Source organism: Asparagus officinalis, chromosome 3 (assembly GCF_001876935.1).
Source record: "Asparagus officinalis chromosome 3, Aspof.V1, whole genome shotgun sequence".
In the NCBI taxonomy this organism is placed as follows: Eukaryota; Viridiplantae; Streptophyta; class Magnoliopsida; order Asparagales; family Asparagaceae; genus Asparagus; species Asparagus officinalis.
In genome coordinates, this window is record NC_033796.1 from 23019261 (window position 1) to 23039999 (window position 20739).

The window sequence follows — 20739 nt, forward strand, 5'->3', positions numbered from 1 at the left end:
GTCCACTGCCCAGCGAGCCTGGACTCATATATATACAGTTGATTAGCGTCACCATTTAGTCTAATATAAACACGCAGCAATTGTGAGCATGAGCCCCGAGGATCGTCACATCTTCTTCCTGCCTTTCCTTGCGCCAGGGCACATGATCCCGATGTTGACTTGGCTCCTATTTTCGCGGGTCGTGGTGTCAAAGGCAACAATCGTCTTCACAGGCAGCAAAGCTCCTCTCATCTTGCCAACCCTCGATTGCTCTCCTCACTTTCGTCAAGCTGCTCGCTCTCCCGCTCTCCGCGGTCCAAAATCTCATGTGCCTTCCTACTCCTGAACTCACCCAATTTCACTAGCGCTATCAATCCCCTTGAAAACCCTTTTCGGGATCTCCTTAACGAACACCATCCCGATTTTATCATTTCCGATATGTTTTACCCTTGGACATCCAATTTGGGCATAACGAGGCTATTTTTCCACGGAACATGCACAATTGCCACTGTTATAGGCGTTGTTATCCGCACCATGAAGCTCCATGAAGCAGTGGTGGATGACGATGAACCCATCGTCTCATCTGGTATGCCTCATCACATCGAGCTGACTGTTGTGCGCAGCAGAAATTTCGGCAGAGTTTCTGGTGCACAATAAGAGAGAAAGATCGATAAGAATTCTTGTTTCTCAAAGGGAACAAGAATCTGAAAGCCTAATATCCCATCAAAGTGGGATATTTGCTCTTCCTCTCGTCAGCTCTAGGACTGCGCGTCGAGGGATCCTAAAAACTATTACAATGGCCACAAACTCAAACAATCAATTTTTACGTGGTTCGGCAAACTGCCTACGTCCACGGGGCAAGGAGAGGGAGATCTACTATTAAAGAGAAAAAGAATACAATGGGTTTACAACTCTCACAATCTAAACCCTCAAATAGGCTCCTTGCTTTTCTTCACAAGAAAAGGTCAGCCTCCAAATACTTTTTCTCTCTTCACAAAACCCGAGACAGTCCCCACACTCTCTCAGCCGATTTTCTTCCCTCTCTCTGCACTGCGCCTTTCACCAAAAGCCGCTCTTGCATGCCCTGCCGTAGCCACCAAAGAAAAGAAAAGAAACTGCTCACCCTCCTTCGCACTTTCTCCAAAGCCCTAAAACCCTAGGAAAACATCAGGCTATTTATAGCCTCAAACGCCTCAATCGGGTGGACCTAAGAAACCGCTGGACCTTTCACCGCTTCACGCGTTTTCTCTATGCTGCTAGCCTTTCACGCGTTCACATCTTTTCACGTGGTTGCTGCAAATTGCTTCACGCGGAACATGGCCCCCACATCATCTCGTTCCGTGTATTGGTTTGTCTTTTGCCCGCTGAACTTAAACCAAAGTCACATCTCGTTCCGTGTATTGGTTTGTCTTTTGCCCGCTGAACTTAAACCAAAGTCACACCTCTTTGCCCCACGTGCTGAGCCTTTCAACCAATTTGCTGCCTTTCATCCGGTTTTTCACACATGTGGGTGGGCTCCCCCTTCAAACACTTCACACCCTCACGCGGTTCCCAACAATTCTCCACCTCGGCGAAGTTTTTCCCAAAACTGAGCCGACACCAAAGCATCCAACTGTCCCACTTGTTGTGTCCAGTATGCCGTGAAACAATTCACGACAATGGACTCAATCCATAACAAGTAGAGACCCAAACAGGAGTGCGAACACTCTTCCAAACGTCGATGTCTACTCACCAAATCGATCACACCCCCATCAAAATCCAACCCGGCTGCATCATAAACACTGCCTACGTATCCTCTTGCCCAAGGAATCAAGCCGAACGTAGTTCACCCAAATGGCCGCGAACGACCTCAATCCACTAGAAGAGTTCGCAACCCTCCTTCAATATCATCAACTCTGCGGCTGATAGCACCTCCAATGGCCTCAAACACCTCCACCTGAGGCGAACCAATTGCCATATCCAAACTATGTCTGCCAGCTACACTCGATTCAAAACCCAACTCATCATCTGCATCCAAAACCAAATGATCTCCAAGCCGTGTCACCTCAGCTGGAATCCCAAATAATGCAGTATGATCTAGAGTAATCTTCACCCAATGTGGAGTAGCATCACTCTCCACCTGCTGCGATACCTCTAAGGTCTGTCCAAAACTCTCCACCTGCTGAGAGTCAATTGGCTTCCTCATCGAAGCCTCAACCAAAGTGACACTACCAGACCTATCTTCCAATGGAGTGTTACCTCCAATCACAGCAGTTGACAACTCTTTAATAGGATAACCCAAATATGTCGAAGCCTCAGTCCAGAACCTCTTCTGCAAACCATTGCTTGACAACAAACACCGATCCTCCTCCAGCAAGGCACGGTTCTCCAAATTTATCACCCTATTTAGTTGCCCCAAGATTTCCTTTCCAATGAAGTGTCTCGAAATGCCGTGAGCTCGGCTCCAATACAGAAATAGGCAGTGATTTCAAAGGCGGTGTCGGGCGCGCGCCTCAGGCGCAAGGCGGTGCGGCGCGGTGGAATAGCGCCCCGCATGGGGTACGGGGCAAAAAGGGCTGTGAAATTGAGGCTGAAATCCAAGGGGTCTAAACCCCAAGCCCCTGATCAAATTTTGATAAATGCATGTGGAGACCAAATGCAAAATTTGTAGAGGGGCTTTTATGCAAGATTGGCTAAATTCTGCAAAAGGGTTTATTTGCAAAATTTAACCAAAATGGTGGGGTACCGGGGGTGCTAAATGATCAGATATGACGATCATGACCCGAACCGGGTGTGTCCTTGACCTGAATTTTAGCCTTGAACATGAGGGGTATTTTGGTTATTTCACCAAAATTCACCGCGAAAAATGACAATCATTATTTCGCGTGCACGAAATTTGTAGGTTTAACTAGACTTCAATTATGAAATCCTATTTATGTATAGGATTTTAATTAAAGTTCTTAATTTCCCTTTTAAATTTCGTGTATTCATATTTTAGATTGTGCCTGACTTGCTGCTTTTCGTTGTAGATTTCAATGTCTCCACGCCGATCTCGACCTCGTAGGAGTCGTTCTCATTCACAGCATAGTGAGGAAGAGGTTCCTGCGACGTCTTCTCCCGCGGCCTCATTCTTCGGGGGTGAGGATTTATGCAGATTTTTTCTTCTTGCACCCCTGATTGACCTCTTTGCGGGTCATGAAGGAAGAACCGACACCCTCCTTCGCGGGGGTTAAGGTTTCAGTCTTGTCTTGCTTAGCCAATTCAAGTCTTCCGGTATATTGGGGCGATTTTGTGTCGTCCTACACCTTATAGTTCGGTGTATGTTACCACGTTATTCACGTGATGATGCATACCGTTCTTCCAGTGTAGGACACTCAAAATCGTCTCTCCAATTATTCCGTGAATGAGCTTATCATTCTTCTTACGAGATGGATTTTCTGACTCCACCCTTGTGCTTTATTGCAGTGGAGTTTCCTGCGGGCAGCCTTCCTCCTCATGCCAATACCGGTTGTAGCCGGGAGGTCTTCTCTTCAGCTTCCCTTAGGCAGGCCGTTAGTCCACTTCCTCGGTTTGACAGAGATCGCTCAGACGAATCTTGTCATTTGATACGGGAAGGAGGGCGTCATTGCCTGCGCCAGCTTATTACAGATGCCTCCTTTACCGCGGATTCTACCTCCACTCAGGCTTTAAAGAAGCCGAGCTTCCTGTTTGGAGACCATGTCGAGGATCCTGCTACGTTGACCCTTGGCGAGGAGCACTGGCTGACTCTCGACGAGGGAGCTTGTTTGTACATTCCCTCCATTCCACGCCAATATTCTTTCAGTCACTTGAAGGGGCAGGCCGTGGAGCGACAGATGTCTTGGCATCTTACTGAAGATGCTGATCGAGTTCAGTGTGGATATGCCACTCACCACAAGACTCCTGGCTCTAACGGGTATCATGACGTTCGTGGTCTTCGACCCGGGATTATGGGCCTTGACACTGCACCTCCAGGCGAGGTCTCAGCAGCTGCCCCTACTGTGAGTAACCGTCTGGCTCTTTTGGGGAGACGGTTACCTCTACCAGAATACAGATGCTATGGGGGCCTCCTCTCACTAGCCAAAGGGTGGTGGGCGCGCATGACTGATTTCGTCTTGGCGCGCTGGGAGAGGGATCTGAAGAGCAGTGGGTTGTACGCGCCCATACGAGCTACTATGTACGGAATCCCAGTCAGCTGTCGCCATTTCTTGGCTTTGCTGGAGACCTACATGCCTGACAGCAACACCTTTCTGACCAGCGGTGGTGAGTTAGGGTTGGCCTTGCATGAGATGCATCATGTTTCGGGTCTTCCGATGGGGGATTGTCCGTATCAGGAGTATTTCCCCTCGAACCAGCAGCTGGAGTGTATGAAGAAAGATACTCCCGACATGTATGACACTCTCTGGGATCTTACTTGTCATTATCATACCTCCTTAGTCCAGACTTCTCCTCAATCGAAGAGGAAGAGGCAGGTCAGCTTGAAGCAGTTTGCTTGCTATTTGTTCCAGAACTTGGAGGGTAACTCCGACGAGTCAGTGCGTCCATTCGTGAATTAGACGTGTTGACCCCTTCCGCCGTTAATGAGTTTTTGGAGAAGGCTGAGGCTCGTTCCTACACCATCGGCAGTGCTGAGGGAGCTTTTCCCGCGGGGACCAAGTTTCGCTCTTTTCTCCACCGCACACAGAAGTCCATTGTAGGCATCAAAAACTGCCTATAGGTCTCCACAAACGGTTCAGTGTTAAAAGAGCGACGATGAACGTCACTATCCGAGCTACATGAGTCCAATTGACGTCGACGAACGACTGAAGCGAATCGACGAACTACGTGAGCTTATAGGATTTCGGAACAACCAAGACCCGGACCAATCGGGAACCCGGCACTGTTCACAAAAAGGACAACGCCCTTCATGCCTCGACCACTCTACAGATAATCCAACCACCAGAGTGGATCGAACTCTTCGTCAAGCATCCAACGCACCCGGAATCGCTCAAATCCGAGTTCGGACGAAGAATCGAAGAATCTACGGGGAAACAAACGAAATACACCTAAACGGAGTCCCGACACGCCAAAATACCCCGGGGGTGTCTAGGAAAAGCCTAGACACCCCAGGGGTGTCTCGGCCTTGGCCGAGACACCCTAGGGTGTCTCGGCCATGGCCGAGACACCCCAAGGGTGTCAGGCGATGGATAGAGCTAAGGAGACTATTGCTAAAACCTTTGGTGATGATCTTTCAAAATATTCTGAAGTATTTGATATCATTGATAAGAGGTGGCAGGATCAGCTTCATCGGCCTTTGCATGCTGCAGGATATTACCTTAATCCTGCATTTTTCTATGACCATCCAAACATCCAAGGGGATGACGAAGTGATGAGAGGTCTTTATCAAGTCATTGAGAAGATGGTGCCCACACAAGACCAAGACAAGGTTGATAGGCAGTTGGATATATACAGGCATGTTGGGGGTCTTTTTGGTATGGAGATAGCTAAGAGAAATAGAAAGAAGAAGTCTCCAGGTAAATATGCATAATATAAACTCTCAATTGACTAGATTTTTTATAAGAAATACACTACTAATCACAGTCTATTTAAATTGACAGCTGATTGGTGGGAGTCTTATGGTGCATCAGCACCAGAGTTGCAGAAGCTTGCTGTTAGAGTCCTCAGCCTTACTTGTAGCTCCTCCGGCTGTGAAAGAAATTGGAGTACTTTTGAGCAAGTATGATTAGTTTTATTTTATTGAACAAAATAGATTTAATTCCCTTAGAGATATGGATATTGATTTGTATAAATTACAGATACACACCAAGAAGAGGAATAAATTGGATCATAAGAGGCTACAAGATCTAGTTTACTGCAAGTACAACCAAGCTTTGAAGGAGAGATATGACTGCAGAGATTCTATTGATCCGATTAAGTTGGCTGATATAGATGAAAGCAATGAATGGTTGTTAGGGAAGTTCGGTGAAGGTGAGAATGCAGAGAATGACTTAGTGGAGGGCGAGGACAATCTTACATATGGTGTCATAGGAGATGCGATGGGAGCTGAAGAAGATGATTCTATGTATCTAAGATCGACTAATAGGTTTCGAGGGTCTTCGAGTGGTATTGGTTCTTCGTCGAGGAGGAGGGAGCCAGTTTCTGAGTCAGAAGATGAAGAGGAGTTTAATGATGAGGAGGAGACTGAAGATGAGGATATACCCTTAGAAGGGGATGATGATGATGTTAATGAGGATGATTAGAATCATTAGGCTATTATTTTGCTACTTATTTACTTTGTTTAATTAGATTGCTTGTTTTGCTTTGATGTTAGTGAACTTTGGAAGTGTTCTAGTTGCTTAGTTTTTTTGTTTTGATGGACATCTTGATTTGCTTTAATGATTAAAACTTTATCTTGTGATCCGGTAGTATATATTTTATCTTGAGTCCTTGACATTTTCATGTGAAATTTCACAAATATTTATTTTTTTCATGCATCTTGTATAGTTGTATATCTTCAAAAATTTTATGGTCTAGAGTGCGCCTCGCTTCGCTCGGGCGCGCGCATCGCATTGCGCCTTGCGCATGTACGCGTAAACTGACTTTGCGCCCCGCATTGCGCCTCGCGCATTGAAAACACTGGAAATAGGTCCATCTTGTACCTCCCACCAGAATGGAGTACTTTCACCTTTCTGTCTATTACACACTTCTTTAATCTGTTAGAGACTACTAGGACTTTCTCCAATGGGGATTTGGTTGCAACCCAAACACGCCTAGTACAGCCACCAACAAAGGAAACCAAACGCCTATTACCTCCCAATGATGCCCCCTTGGAAGGCCCCCAAACAGCCACGTGAACTCCTCCAGAACGACCCTTAGCACGGTGAATAGAGGTGCCACATTTCACCTCGGTCTTCTTGCTCACATCAACATGTTCACTGGACTTCAAACTGCAGGTCTTCGCACCCCCTTTCAATCTATGCGAGGAATCAATACTGGAATGGCCAAGCCCCAAATGCCGCAGTCTAGTCGAATCAGCAGAAGTCGTCAGCTCTCCACCTGCCACTATACCTCCAGTCAAGTAATACAAGTTATTTCTCCTGACACCCTTCATCAAAATACGAGAATCTCTCGCAATCTCGAGAACCATGTCCTCAACACGAACCTTCAGACCCTCTCCAACCAAAGCTCCAATCGAGATCAAGTTCTTCCTCAAAGAAGGAACATATCTCACATCATTTAACTCCCTAACAGTCCCGTCAAACATTGGCATGCACGGTTATCAGCCATGTACACCACACCACTATCCACCAGCTTCTCAAAACTGGAGAACCATTCCCTTCTAGGGCACACATGATAGGTCGCACCACTATCCAACATCCATTTAGATTCCTCCGAATAGTTATCTGTAGGACTGATAGAAAGCGAATAAATAGAAGAGTCAGAATTATTATCATCCGATACGATATTTGCTTCTGATGATGGCTGCTTCCCTTTTCCCTTCTGCTTATTCTTCATCCATTCGTTAAGCTTTGGGCAGTCTTTCTTCCAATGACCAGTCTCCTTGCACCAAGCACACTGATCTTTTCCTACTCTAGACTGTGACTTCCAATTCTTTCGGTTTGGATTCTTTCCTCTTGCGACCAACGCCTCTGCTACCGACTCAGTCGAATTCTCCTTATCCTTCTTCCGAAGCTGATAATTCACCAGTGCAGCAGTGACCTCACTATACGAAAGAGATGTCTTCCCATTAATCAGAGTAAGGACGAAGGTCTCATATTCCTCGTCGGGCAAGGAACTCAACAACAGCAACGCCTTGTCCTCATCTTCAATCACGACATCCACATTCGCCAAATCCGCAAGAAGCTTAGTGTAGTGGTTCATGTGATCTCTAATGGACGTTTCCTTCTTCAATTGGAAACGATAAAGTCTCCTCTTCAAATGCAAGCGATTTTCCACACTCTTGGTCAAATACTTGCTTTCGAGAATCTCCCAAATCTTCTTTGCAGAAGTCTCATTCATCACATCATATTTTAGATCTTGAGTCAAACAAGATCTAATCACACCACACGCCGTTCGATTCATCTTTTTCCAAACCTTCTCTTCAATCTCATCTGGCTTGCCATCTAACTCCAATGTATCCTCCAAATTCTGCGCGTTCAGCGCATCCAAAACCTCGCATCTCCATAATCCAAAGTTGTTTGTGCCATTAAATTTCTCCACATCTATCTTCATAGAGTGGATATTCAAACTCTGAATGGTCTTCGCGCCAGAAGCACCACCCTCGACACCCGAAGCACCTTCTTTCCCCGACATCTTACGCACCAACGAACAAAGAATAGATCCAAAACTGAAAGATAGAGTCTTTACCAAAAGATCCCACCTTTATCACCAACGAAGCCTAATATCCCATCAAAGTGGGATATTAGCTCTTCCTCTCGTCAGCTCTAGGACTGCGCGTCGAGGGATCCTAAAAACTATTACAATGGCCACAAACTCAAACAACCAATTTTACGTGGTTCGGCAAACTGCCTACGTCCACGGGGCAAGAAGGGGGAGATCTACTATTAAAGAGAAAAAGAATACAATGAGTTTACAACTCTCACAATCTAAACCCTCAAATAGGCTCCATGCTTTTCTTCACAAGAAAATGTCAGCCTCCAAATACTTTTTCTCTCTTCACAAAACCCGAGACAGTTCCCACACTCTCTCAGCCGATTTTCTTCCCTCTCTGCACTGCGCCTTTCACCAAAAGCCGCTCTTGCATGCCCTGCCGCAGCCACCAAAGAAAAGAAAAGAAACTGCTCACCCTCCTTCGCACTTTCTCCAAAGCCCTAAAACCCTAGGAAAACATCAGGCTATTTATAGCCTCAAACGCCTCAATCGGGTGGACCTAAGAAACCGCTGGACCTTTCACCAACATCAGGCTATTTATAGCCTCAAACGCCTCAATCGGGTGGACCTAAGAAACCGCTGGACCTTTCACCACTTCACGCGTTTTCTCTTTGCTGCTAGCCTTTCACGCGTTCACATCTTTTCACGTGGTTGCTGCAAATTGCTTCACGCGGAACGTGGCCCCCACATCATCTCGTTCCGTGTATTGGTTTGTCTTTTGCCCGCTGAACTTAAACCAAAGTCACACCTCTTTGCCCCACTTGCTGAGCCTTTCAACCAATTTGCTGCCTTTCATCCGGTTTTTCACACATGTGGGTGGGCTCCCCCTTCAAACACTTCACACCCTCACGCGGTTCCCAACACTGACAAGGTCGCAACTTGAGGATACCATGGCTAATAAGCCAAGTGGCTTCGACTTATGGATAACTAAATGAATCTTTTGGCAAAAGCTGTGGCATGATAAAGAACACTTTCTATGAGTTTGAATCTGATTACATCAAAATGATGCCAGTGAAGGTGTGGCATGTCGGCCCTGTTTCACTCCGTAACCGAGACGCAGATGATAAGGTAGTGAGGGGAGGTGAATCAGGAGAAAACCTCATCAAGCATTGCTTGAACTGGCTTGATGGTGAGAAGCCAGGCTCTGTTCTTTATGTATGTTTCGGAAGCTTAAGCAGGTTCACTTGTTCACAGCTTCGTGAGATCGCCCTAGGAGTTGAAACTTCGGGCTATTCATTCATTTTGGCCATAGAGAATTGTGGCGATAAGGCCGAGCGGATGCCTGAAAAGTTCGAAAAGAGAGTCTAGTGTTTGATCATTACAGGATGGGCACCGCAAACTCTGGTACTGAATGATAAATCGGTCGGAGGATTCATGACTCAGTTGTGGGTGGAGTCCATGCTCGGAGGAAGCGAGTGCTGGATTGCCGTCGATTACATGGCCTCTGTTTGCAGAGCAGATCTACGACAATGAGAAGTCATTAGTAAATGTGCTCAGGATTGGGGTTTCGGTTGGTGTGTAAGGGGTGCAGTAACAACGAGAAGGGGAGGGATTTGATGTAGAATTGGAGGCGAAGGCGACGAAGCTTAGGAAAATTGAAGCAGAAAATATTTTGGATGCTTCACGGTCGACCGCGAGTGGCGCTACGGTCGACCACGAACGTGCACAAGCACATGAAAGTCTCTGGACTTTTTGCGGTCGACCGTGAGTGGCGCGGCGGGCGACCGCGAGACCCTGTAGTGCATTTTTATTTTTGTCGTTTGCCACGGTCGACCGCGACTGACGCGGCGGTCGACTGCGATGCGGTTTTGGGCCTGAGCTTGGTTTCCTGCACTGTTTGGGTTTTTTATTTGATATAAATAGAAACACGATTTGTTTAGGGTTTACAATTGTTCCAATTGTCAGAATTGGATTTTGGGGTAGCATTGAGGGGAGATTTTGAGCACAAAAAAGAGAGTGTTTCTGAGCAATTTGTTTGAGGGTTTTGTGAGAGATTTGAGAGTTTAGTTTGAGAGATTATTTGTGAGCTTTTGAGTGATCTTGTAATCTCAGTTTGTATTCTCTCTTTCTCTAAAGTGAAAACTCATCCCCTTCTTGCCCCGTGGACGTAGATAATTTGCCGAACCATGTTAAACTTTTATGTTTGAGTTTGTACCATTATTAGTTGATTTGTGTGCTTCTCTCTCGGTAAATTTGTGAATCCTCAGTACACACTGTCACGCGCACCACCCCAACATTTGGTGAAATCCGAAGAGGTGAAGGAGGCTGTGGGTGAGCTGATATGTAGCGGAAAAGGCAATGGAAGAAGGTGGTTCTTCTTATAATGAGATGATAGGCTGATACTAAGAGCTGATGGGCGTTAAAGCTGGTACGTTTGATGGAAGCAAGAGTTTGGCGGTGGATAAGTTGAGTTTAAAGAGTTAATTCTGGGATAAAGATCCTCTACATTCTACAATATTAGGGAGCGCCTAAAATTACTTACGTGGATCAATGACATTGATTCATCCAATGAGCTTCATCACTAAAAGAATTTTTATATAATTTTCTTAATTAACGCTACGTACTAACGAGGTTTACAGAATGGGGAGAGGTCTATCTTAGACCTTGCAGTTTGAATATTGTATTTGAATTATTTGATCCTTTTTATATTGTAATCCAACAATCTTGTAGTTGGATCTTCTTCATTTCGTAATAATCTTATAAAAGCGCTATTATGGACTAGAGCTGGTCACTTCGATGTTATGATAAAATAAAATAAAAAAGGAGAGAGAATTGGTCACCTTGATATAACTTTATGTAGCCTACTTGATATTGTTACTGTTGGGGATTTTAATCCCTGCGTACTATAATCTCGGCAACTCGGAAGCCAACTTACAATCAATAAGATAGAAAACAACCACAATTAAGAAGAAGGAACACCGGGATTTACATGGTTCGGTCGACCAACTTTGGCCTACATCTACGGGGTAACAATACGAAAAATCCACTATGTATCAGAGAGAACTACAAGAGGAACCACTCAACTCTCGTCTCTCAAACTCTCAACCTCACAGACATAACCAACTTTCATATTCTCCCCAAGACACACTTCTTACAATCTTTTGAATGGACAAAGACTGCGAAATCCTCTCCCAATATTGTAATTTTTTTGCACGGATAAAAGATGACGAAACTCTCGCCTCTTGCATAATATTTTTGATTCAGGCTACGCCATCTGTTAACCCTATATGAATATTGACCCTCTCTCTTCTCTTTAGTTTTTCTTCCAACAATAGAAGAATATATATATGGAAATCAAAATTCTATCTCTATCATAACTTTCTAATTAGAATAGAATTCAAACTCCTAATTATGATGAAACATAATCTTCTAATCACGATAGATCTCTAACCATATCTAATTCTCATAAAGTTATACAAAGAATCAAAGACACAATCCTAACCGTTACTTCTCTAAGTTAAATATAAATAAATAAAGAATTATATTATAAAATAGAAGACCGCTAGTTTGAAGTAGATTTTTTTTTGAGTTCCTAAAAACCGACCCCGGTTGGAAATGGGAAATAATGCAAATAAGAAGACTTCGAAAACAACCTCCTCATCCTCTTATTCTTCATCCAAAATGAAGTTTTTCCAGTGGACCTTTATATATATTTTCGGTTTTTCTATAGAGTGTCCATGGGCACTCTATAAGAGAGGAGAGATATAGAGAGAAATGAATGAAGATGGGGGGCCTCATAATTTGCATTGGGATCCCCTCTTCATTCATTTCTCTTCATCTCTCTCATCTCTTATAGAGTGCCAATGGGCACTCTATAGAAAACCCGATATATTTTTACCGGCGCCATTAACTACATTGTTTTCATAGATTTAAAGCTGGACTAATGCAGTGATATTTTTTCTCTCCTAAACTTCACAAGTATAAAGATGGTAGAATATGACAATATAGCACTAACAACATTGACGGTAATAACTTAAGAATTGTAATGAGAATTAAGAGTTATAGTTTTATATTCTAACGACATAGTATGTTATCTCATAAATGACTTCATCATATTCATGTCAAAATATAATAAGTTCATTGCATAAAAGACCCTATAGGTAGAGCTAGATACTTTTTTTTGGAGGGGGTGGAGGGGCATGCCCCCACCCCGCAAACTTTTGAAATTTGCATTTTTATAGAGTAAATTTATATACTTATATACATAATGATTAGTTGTTATGACATATAATGATCTAAGTGTTAATCCTCCTATAAGAGTCGGTACATGTCCCAAATTGGCTAAACATCATCTCGACTCGACCCTAGGCAGGACGAGTCCAATAACGTCTTCACTCGACCCTAGGCAGGACGAGTCCAATAACGTCTTCACTCGACCGTTGTCAAGAAGGGCCGAGTCGAAAGGCGTCTTTTGTCGGCCCACTCGCGAAGCCAACTCGAGAGGTAGTTTGTCATCGAACTCCCCGTAGACAGTCAGTCACTGTCTATTGGAAATTTACCAACTTTAAAGGTTATAGCATACAGATAAATCCGAATAAACTAAATAAAAGATAAATAAGAGATAAGAAAATCAGGCCTGACGGGAGCAGTCGTGTATTCACTGCCCTAGAAGATTGAGAACCCGCCTATCGCCCTAGCGCAAATGGTTCTCTCCCCCCTAGCGGTAAAAGCCCTCGGAAACGGCCGGCCTCCATACTCGGGCGAGAGTACAGAGCTTCAGCTCAGATGAAAAAGATTACCCAAAAAATTAATAACAAAATTTATAGAGGGGAAAAAACAGTTTTCTTTAAAACCAGAGGAGAGAAGAAACTTTATTTTTCTTGTCTTTTAGAATGTGAATAAGGGTGTATTTATAGGGTTGAGGGAGAGATGATTCTTTTCAATTTTCCGATGTGGGACTAAAACACAAAGGCAAAATTACCTTTTCTTAATAAATATCCAACAGTCCCCCCCAAAAGGCAATATTGACTGAAAACTCAGAAATCAATAAATAAATTAAGAAATCATAAAACAAATATAGGTTGAGCAACCTTACGTATCGTGAATTCGGGAGAGGTAGCTTTCGGCTTTGAACCTTTCCTTAGTGAGTTCATCGCCACCTGAGGGACATAATGGACTAAGCCTTGAATTAGGCCCCTTGAATCAGGTATTGATAAAAACACACACAATACGTCTTCATCTATTGAGCAAAGCGGGTTGAGCGTTAAAGGCCATGCTCACAATAAACCGACTCATGAGAGTTTCTAGGGGTTAACCCAACCCCCCCTAACCGCGGCCATCACGGTTCCTCTCACGTAGGTAAGTCCTCAAAGGGTACTACAGCTGTTTATTTAATACCCCCCATAATACACACGTTAGACTTATTAAGAGTAAAACTCAGCCTAGCCAGCTGTATCATAAGAGCATCATCATCATAGAGAAGGGGTAGTAGCACAAGCTACATAATGATATATAAATATATCTAGGTCGATGCTCCACACGAGTGTCACTAGTCCAGCTTGTTTCTGCCACATTGAACCAACATTGAGACTACGTCTCCAAATAAGGGTTGGGTTGCCGCTGTCAGTGACCTCATCTATGGGCTTAACCCCATATCCCTCGATGAATCCAGAATCACACTCCTGGATAGACCTTTTGACAAAGGGTCGGCAAGATTCTTTTCACAGACTTTACAAAGTCTAGAATCACAACTTTGCCTAGCAGGCGTTGTCTTTATATCAAGTTCTTAATTTTTTTTGTAATTAGTCATTCATATTGTTGAAATTGACTTTAGATCCCCTTCTTGTTAAGTTATTTTAAAATTAGTCTCTCCAGGCAAGAGTACAAGAAGCAAGAGGAGGGATTAATTTGAAACAACTTATAAGGACGCAGGAACCTAATAGCAATTTTTAATTATTTGATGGACTAATTTCAATATAACTTTTATTCATCATATAGAAAGAAGTTATAAGATATACCTCTTGATTTGATTTTTCAGGACATTAATTCATCACATCTCCTGTAACTAAACATATTAGTTGACAGAGCACATTTATATCAATTCTGATCATTTCCTGAAATCTCAAGAGAAAACATTATACATGTAGTCAAGCTATAAAATGATGATATGACATCAAAACATGTTAGCATAGAAGGTTATGGTCTATGAGCATATAAGATCATAGTCTATGTCTGAAGATGTAAAAAACATGTTAGCATAGAAGGTTATGGTCTATGAGCATATAAGATCATAGTCTATGTCTGAAGATGTAAATTTTAAATTCTTCTATTTTAAGAGGTTGCAAATTGGTTGCCTTCAAAAGAGACCATCCAAATTTAAATTGGTTGCCTACAAAAGAGACCTTCCAAATTTAAATTGGTTGTCTACAAAAGAGACCTTCCAAATTTATGTTGTCATTTTCTAGTACCACCTCTTAAACACATAATAATAATAATAATAATAATAATAATAATAATAATAATAATAATAATAATATTATTATTATTATTATTTGTACATACGTGCTTTAAATTTTTACAAGTACATTCTTGCATAAAACCTTGTAATTAATCATGTAACAAATGCAAGTTATCTAAAAAGACATATGAACATTTATTGCAATATCCATCATGATGCAATAAAGGAGATAAACTTTACATTTGAAGATTTGAAATATAATCCATCATATAAAATAGAATTTTAAAAAATGCACCTCTTTGATTTGATTCGCTCATATATTGATCATTTATCATTAGGCAATATATGATGCAAGAAGCGTAATTAAATAAATGCATATGAATTTTTCTCATAATTCCGGTCCTTTTATTCCAAACCAAAAACCCCTAAAGCGAAAAGATTAAAGTTTTACCCGGGTAGTTAGCCAGGTAAGGATAGTAATAGAGGTTGATCAAAGATCAATTAAGTACCTCGTTCCTTGCAGAGCGCGTTACGCAACCCCTAAACATTGCCTTAGACACCAACTAATCCAAGAAAACTTGAATCGGTTCACTCAATGAGTTTTTGTTCCTTAACAGTATATAGAAACTTAAAATATTTCTTGCAAGCATTTAATTTGCCTAGCAATTATACTGCAAACATATGTTAGATAAGGCCGATGAGGGGTTTACTTATTGATGTTCGAACCTCATGATTTTCATATCTTGAGAGTAAAAACTCATCTGCTGCAGACAACTGCCACTTAAGTTGCTGAACAAATCTGCATTTACTTTTACCACCTTTTGTACTAAGTTTATTAGATGCATAAGCACTCCAAAGTATGGAATTATTAATAATAGAAGGTACCATATTGATAGGTTAAAGAAATGAAAGCATTAAACCATGAAAAAATCCAGATATTTCAAAGCATCTATGCATCCAGAGTTTGTTCTCTTTATTCTTGTCAAAACAATGCATATGAAATTTTCAAGAATAAAAATATACACTGCTGCAAATTTATAGCATGTTTCAAATGCGTGCATATTCACTAGCACAAGCTGCAAATTTATAGCATGTTTCAAATGCGTGCATATTCACTAGCACAAGGGGATAATGGTAGGTTTTAGATGATTCTAACAAATATAAACTAGGCTTTTAGAAACCAATAAAGGTTCTTTGATATTCGTAACTTGCAATAGTTATTGATTATAAACAACTATAAGATAAATGTAATTAACTGTTAAATTAAATTAACAGAAATATTTAACTACAATTTTTTTTATTAAAAAAAATAACCAAAATTGTTTAAATGAACAGTAACGTTTTTTAATAAAATGAATAGTAACACTTTTAAAATAAACGAACAGTAACATTTACATATTTGTGAACAGTAAAATTTTTTTTACGGTAATTAACTAAATGTAATGAATGCAATAATTAACAGTAATTAAAGCAATTAATTAAATTAACAGAAATACTTAATTACAAATTTCGGATGAACAGTAACCGAATTTTTTTAAAAATTTATTATTATTATTATTATTTTTTACAGCAATTAATTACTAGTTACGCCAACAAATAATGAAAGCAATTAGATTAGATGAACAATAAATTTTTTACAGCAATTAATTACTAGTTACGCCAACAAATAATGAAAGCAATTAGATTAGATGAACAATAATAATATTGCTTAATAAACAGAAAAGTTACGCCAACAAATAATGAAAGCAATTAGATTAGATGAACAATAATAATATTGCTTAATAAACAGAAAATTCCCCTGAGTGAACAGTAACCCTCGGCGAACAGTAACAATTTTTTTTATTTTAATAACAACTAAATTAAATTATTAGTTAACAAATAAACAAGAGCAAGTACGTAAAGCAAATTACAACAAATTAACTATTATTAATTTTCTCTTTTGTTTTTAACAGAAAGAAATATATATTTTTCCGGATTAAAAGCAAAAGCTATAAACTTATCAATAATAGCTATAATCTCAATCTTCTAGATTATTTGAAATTTACCAACTTTAAAGGTTATAGCATGCAGATAAATTCGAATAAACTAAATAAAAGATAAATAAGAGATAAGAAAATCAGGCCTGACGGGAGCAGTCGTGTATTCACTGCCCTAGAAGATTGAGAACTCGCCTATCGCCCTGGCGCAAATGGTTCTCTCCTCCCTAGCGGTAAAAGCCCCCGGAAACGACCGACCTTCGTACTCGGGCGAGAGTACAGAGCTTCAGCTCAGATGAAAAAGATTGCCCAAAAAATTAGTAACAAAATTTATAGAGGGGAAAAAACAGTTTTCTTTAAAATCAGAGGAGAGAAGAAACTTTATTTTTCTTGTCTTTTAGAATGTGAATAAGAGTGTATTTATAGGGTTGAGGGAGAGAGGATTCTTTTCAATTTTCCGATGTGGGACTAAAACACAAAGGCGAGGGAGAGAGGATTCTTTTCAATTTTCCGATGTGGGACTAAAACACAAAGGCAAAATTGCCTTTTCTTAATAAATTTTTCAATTTTCCGATGTGGGACTAAAACACAAAGGCAAAATTGCCTTTTCTTAATAAATATCCAACACTGTCACAATGAATGCATGGTCAGAATCATCATTGTTCAAGCCCAAATGGTCTATATGACTTATCAGACTTCGTCAGCACCATGCTTCCCTTGTCACCATCACATTACATACACATGTAACTGATCTCATCTGCAGCTGATACCTGAAGGGTATCTGCCAACTCGGCTGCCTGCCTGGGCTCGGCCAAAATTACATGAACACCCCCATCAGCTAGGTATAAATAGGCACGCCACCTACTGACCAAAGGCATGCAACTTGTTTAGTTCCTTGATCCCCTTCAGATCGTAACTAACTTGATCGTCAGAAGAATTACCAGAGAACCCAACTCCGGTCCTCTAACATGTTGCAGTTTTGCATGACTCTCATATCAGGGGATCAACCATCAAAGGAGGTCAAGGGACCCCAAGTTCTTTAGATCAATCTCAAATCCCACAGTTGAGAACTCGTGCATCCACAGTTGTCATCTTACAAGAACCCCAAAAATAATTGAGCTAACCAATATGGCTTGATAGATTTTACGCTCATTAGTTTTCTTTTAGTTTAAATAAATAGATCTTTTGTTATCCATAAATATGCACAATATGTACTTGTTGTCTTGTCGGGAAGAACTAGTACTAGGAGTTCGTAAACTTTTATTTCTCTTCATGTATAAATGCTCTTCTTTCTTTAATTGTTGGGAATAATACGTGAAACACTAGATAGGTTCAAAGCCTATAATTATTTCCTTTCAAAAGCTAAACTTGCAAAGTGTAAATCGCAAAGTTGGAATAAAAAATACTGCATACGAACTTTATATAAAAAAAAATAAGTTTTCTTGTGCTGATTGACCAAGTAATATACAAACCCATTAAATGTGCTCACCCTCTTCTCAACCAACCATCAGTAGGGCTTAGCAGCAGTTACCATAGGATAACACAACTGATACATCAAGAAGCTTAATTTCTTTCATCCAATGTGATAAACGCCAGCCTCTTGGGCATGCAGCCACAGCGAAGGGAGGCACACAAGCCATGTCGATTTCGCACGCGCTGGTGAGCAAGTGCATCTATGTTCTGAGGATGCGTTTATAAGTATCTTCAGCTCTTCAAGTGGTTAACCATCAGAGACCGTAAATTCCTCTTTCAACTTAAGTGCAAGTACCAAGTTTTGTTGGATATTTTGTTCATGAAAAGGCGATTTTGCCTTTGTGAATAGTCCCACATTGGAAAATGGAAGGAAGTCCAAGAGGTTTATATTGGTTCACATTTTTTTGGGCCTTGAATAATGTTTTTGGTTTTGTGGGCTTTGCATAACACACATGCGCACGCCACGCCTTGTTGCACCGCACCGCACACTTACACTTTCTTGGATCTCAATATTTTCATTTTTCTGTTTTGATTCCGTGTGACTCGTTCGTAATGGATGCAGAGTTGGCGCAGGGAGTTACGCGGATCATGCGTAACGTATGCGGATTCGGAGCAACGACTCTTTGGCCTCCAGCTCCTATATATATTGGGGTTCTCCTTCTCGGGAGACACAGTGAAAAGCAATACCCTCTCTTCTTCTGCAAACAATTCTTCCTCCATTTCTTTCTCAAAGTTTTGTTACTATGTTCATTATTTTTCCGGGCAACCATCTTCGTCTGAGCAGAAGCTCTGCTACTCTCACCCGAGTACATATGTCGTCCGTTTTCCGAGAGCTTTTACCGCTAGGGGGAGATGATCAACTGCGCCAGGGCGATAGGCGAGTCCTCTATCTTCTAGGGCAGTGAAATCACGACTGCACCTGTTTAGGCCTGGTTTTCTAACTTTTTTATTTCGGATTTATACTAATTATTTTTTTTTTTGACAGCAAGTACTATATATATTTTTCAGTTGTTGGGTTGAGGTAGCCTTTGTGCAGTGTTCAAATAACGTCATAAACTACAGCAGAAGAGAATGTTCCTTCGCAGTCTTCAGCCGTAGTTGACCACAGAAAAAAGCATCAATGCCCTCAGCTGTACAGAGCTTGAAGATCCGGTCACTTATATGCTCCGCCCGAAACGATTGAAATAAAATATAATCAAGTCACCAATTGAAATATTTCATTAACATGCTTTAAAGATGCAACGGTCTGTTGGAAATTCAACAAGTATCAACATACCCGGCCATCGCTAGGAAAATCACCGCGTCCACCAGCATCCACTTGATAAGGATAGTTGAAATCATGCTGCTGTGAAGGTGACTTGAAAATGTTGGTGCAGCCCTCAGGAGAATGCCCTGCGAGTAAAAAAACTAAAAAAACAAAAAGAACAAAATAAAACCTGCACCATATTGTTCGGTTCCAATTACTCTAAAAGAACTTTACTACTAGGGACCCAAAATATGGGACCAATAAGAGGGACAAGTGAGGTGTCCCTCTCTTATTGGATAATGAGTTGGTCATCATTAATGATGGTCAACTCATTATCCAATAGGAGGGGGACACCTCACTTGTCCCTCCTATTGGTCCCATATTTTGGGTCCTTGAAGAATTTTTCTACTCTAAAAGTCCCATTGTGAGAGAATCGAACTGCTAAGCTCAACATATTAATTACTCTAAAAGTCCCATTGTGAGAGAATCGAGCTGCTAAGCTCAACATATTAACTACTTGGGAATTGTTCTACTAGCATCATTATCCATCCCAATCAGCAACCGACTAATTAATGTAGACAAACATGCTTATTCGTAGTTCAGTATTACCATATTTGAGATATATTTTGGTTCACATTACGATCAACAATATGATAATGAGAATAAAATAAGTCTCTCTTAGCGAATGATCCATATGTTCGGCACTTTCTTGGTGAGGTTCAAAGGGGGTGAACCCATTGTGTTTTGACCATTCGTTGAGCCATGCAAAAAGTTCTATTCATTCGAAACCGTTAAAATTGCAGCGAGTGGATAAAGGGTCAAAACACGACGGGTTCACCCCAAAATTGGTGTGTTTGGGTTTAAGAACGTGTAGATCAAGTTCAACGGAGCGGATCGCAAAAATAGTGCTTTGTTTGTGATACACAGGCCAATACATGCATAGACTGATAAGAAACCAACCCAGATCTAGATCTTTGTTTCCTTTATTTATATCATCTTAAATGAGCCCTAAAGCAGATAGGAATTAATCATGTCCACGTTGAATAAAAGGTTCCAATCCAAATTCACACATCTAATGTTCATGCGTAAGGGCATCTTAAGAAAACAGAAAAAGAATCCTCTGATGTTTTCCTTTACTTAAATGCACATTTATATCAACAAAAAGGCCATCACACGTTTGCAAGAAGGAAAATGTTAATAATAATAATAATAATAATAAAAGGTTCCACTCGAAATTCACACATCCAATGTTCATGCGTAAGGGCATCTTAAAAAAACAGAAAAAACTCCTCTAATGCTTC

General features: G+C 41.1%; 1 protein-coding gene across 1 annotated transcript; it reads left to right on the top strand.

The window, feature by feature from the left end:
* Positions 5159 to 6584, top strand: LOC109834778. Its single transcript, XM_020402795.1, has 3 exons — positions 5159 to 5489; positions 5574 to 5692; positions 5772 to 6584. Exons 1-3 carry the CDS (start codon positions 5159 to 5161, stop codon positions 6213 to 6215), a joined length of 894 nt encoding a protein of 297 aa, XP_020258384.1. The 3' UTR covers positions 6216 to 6584.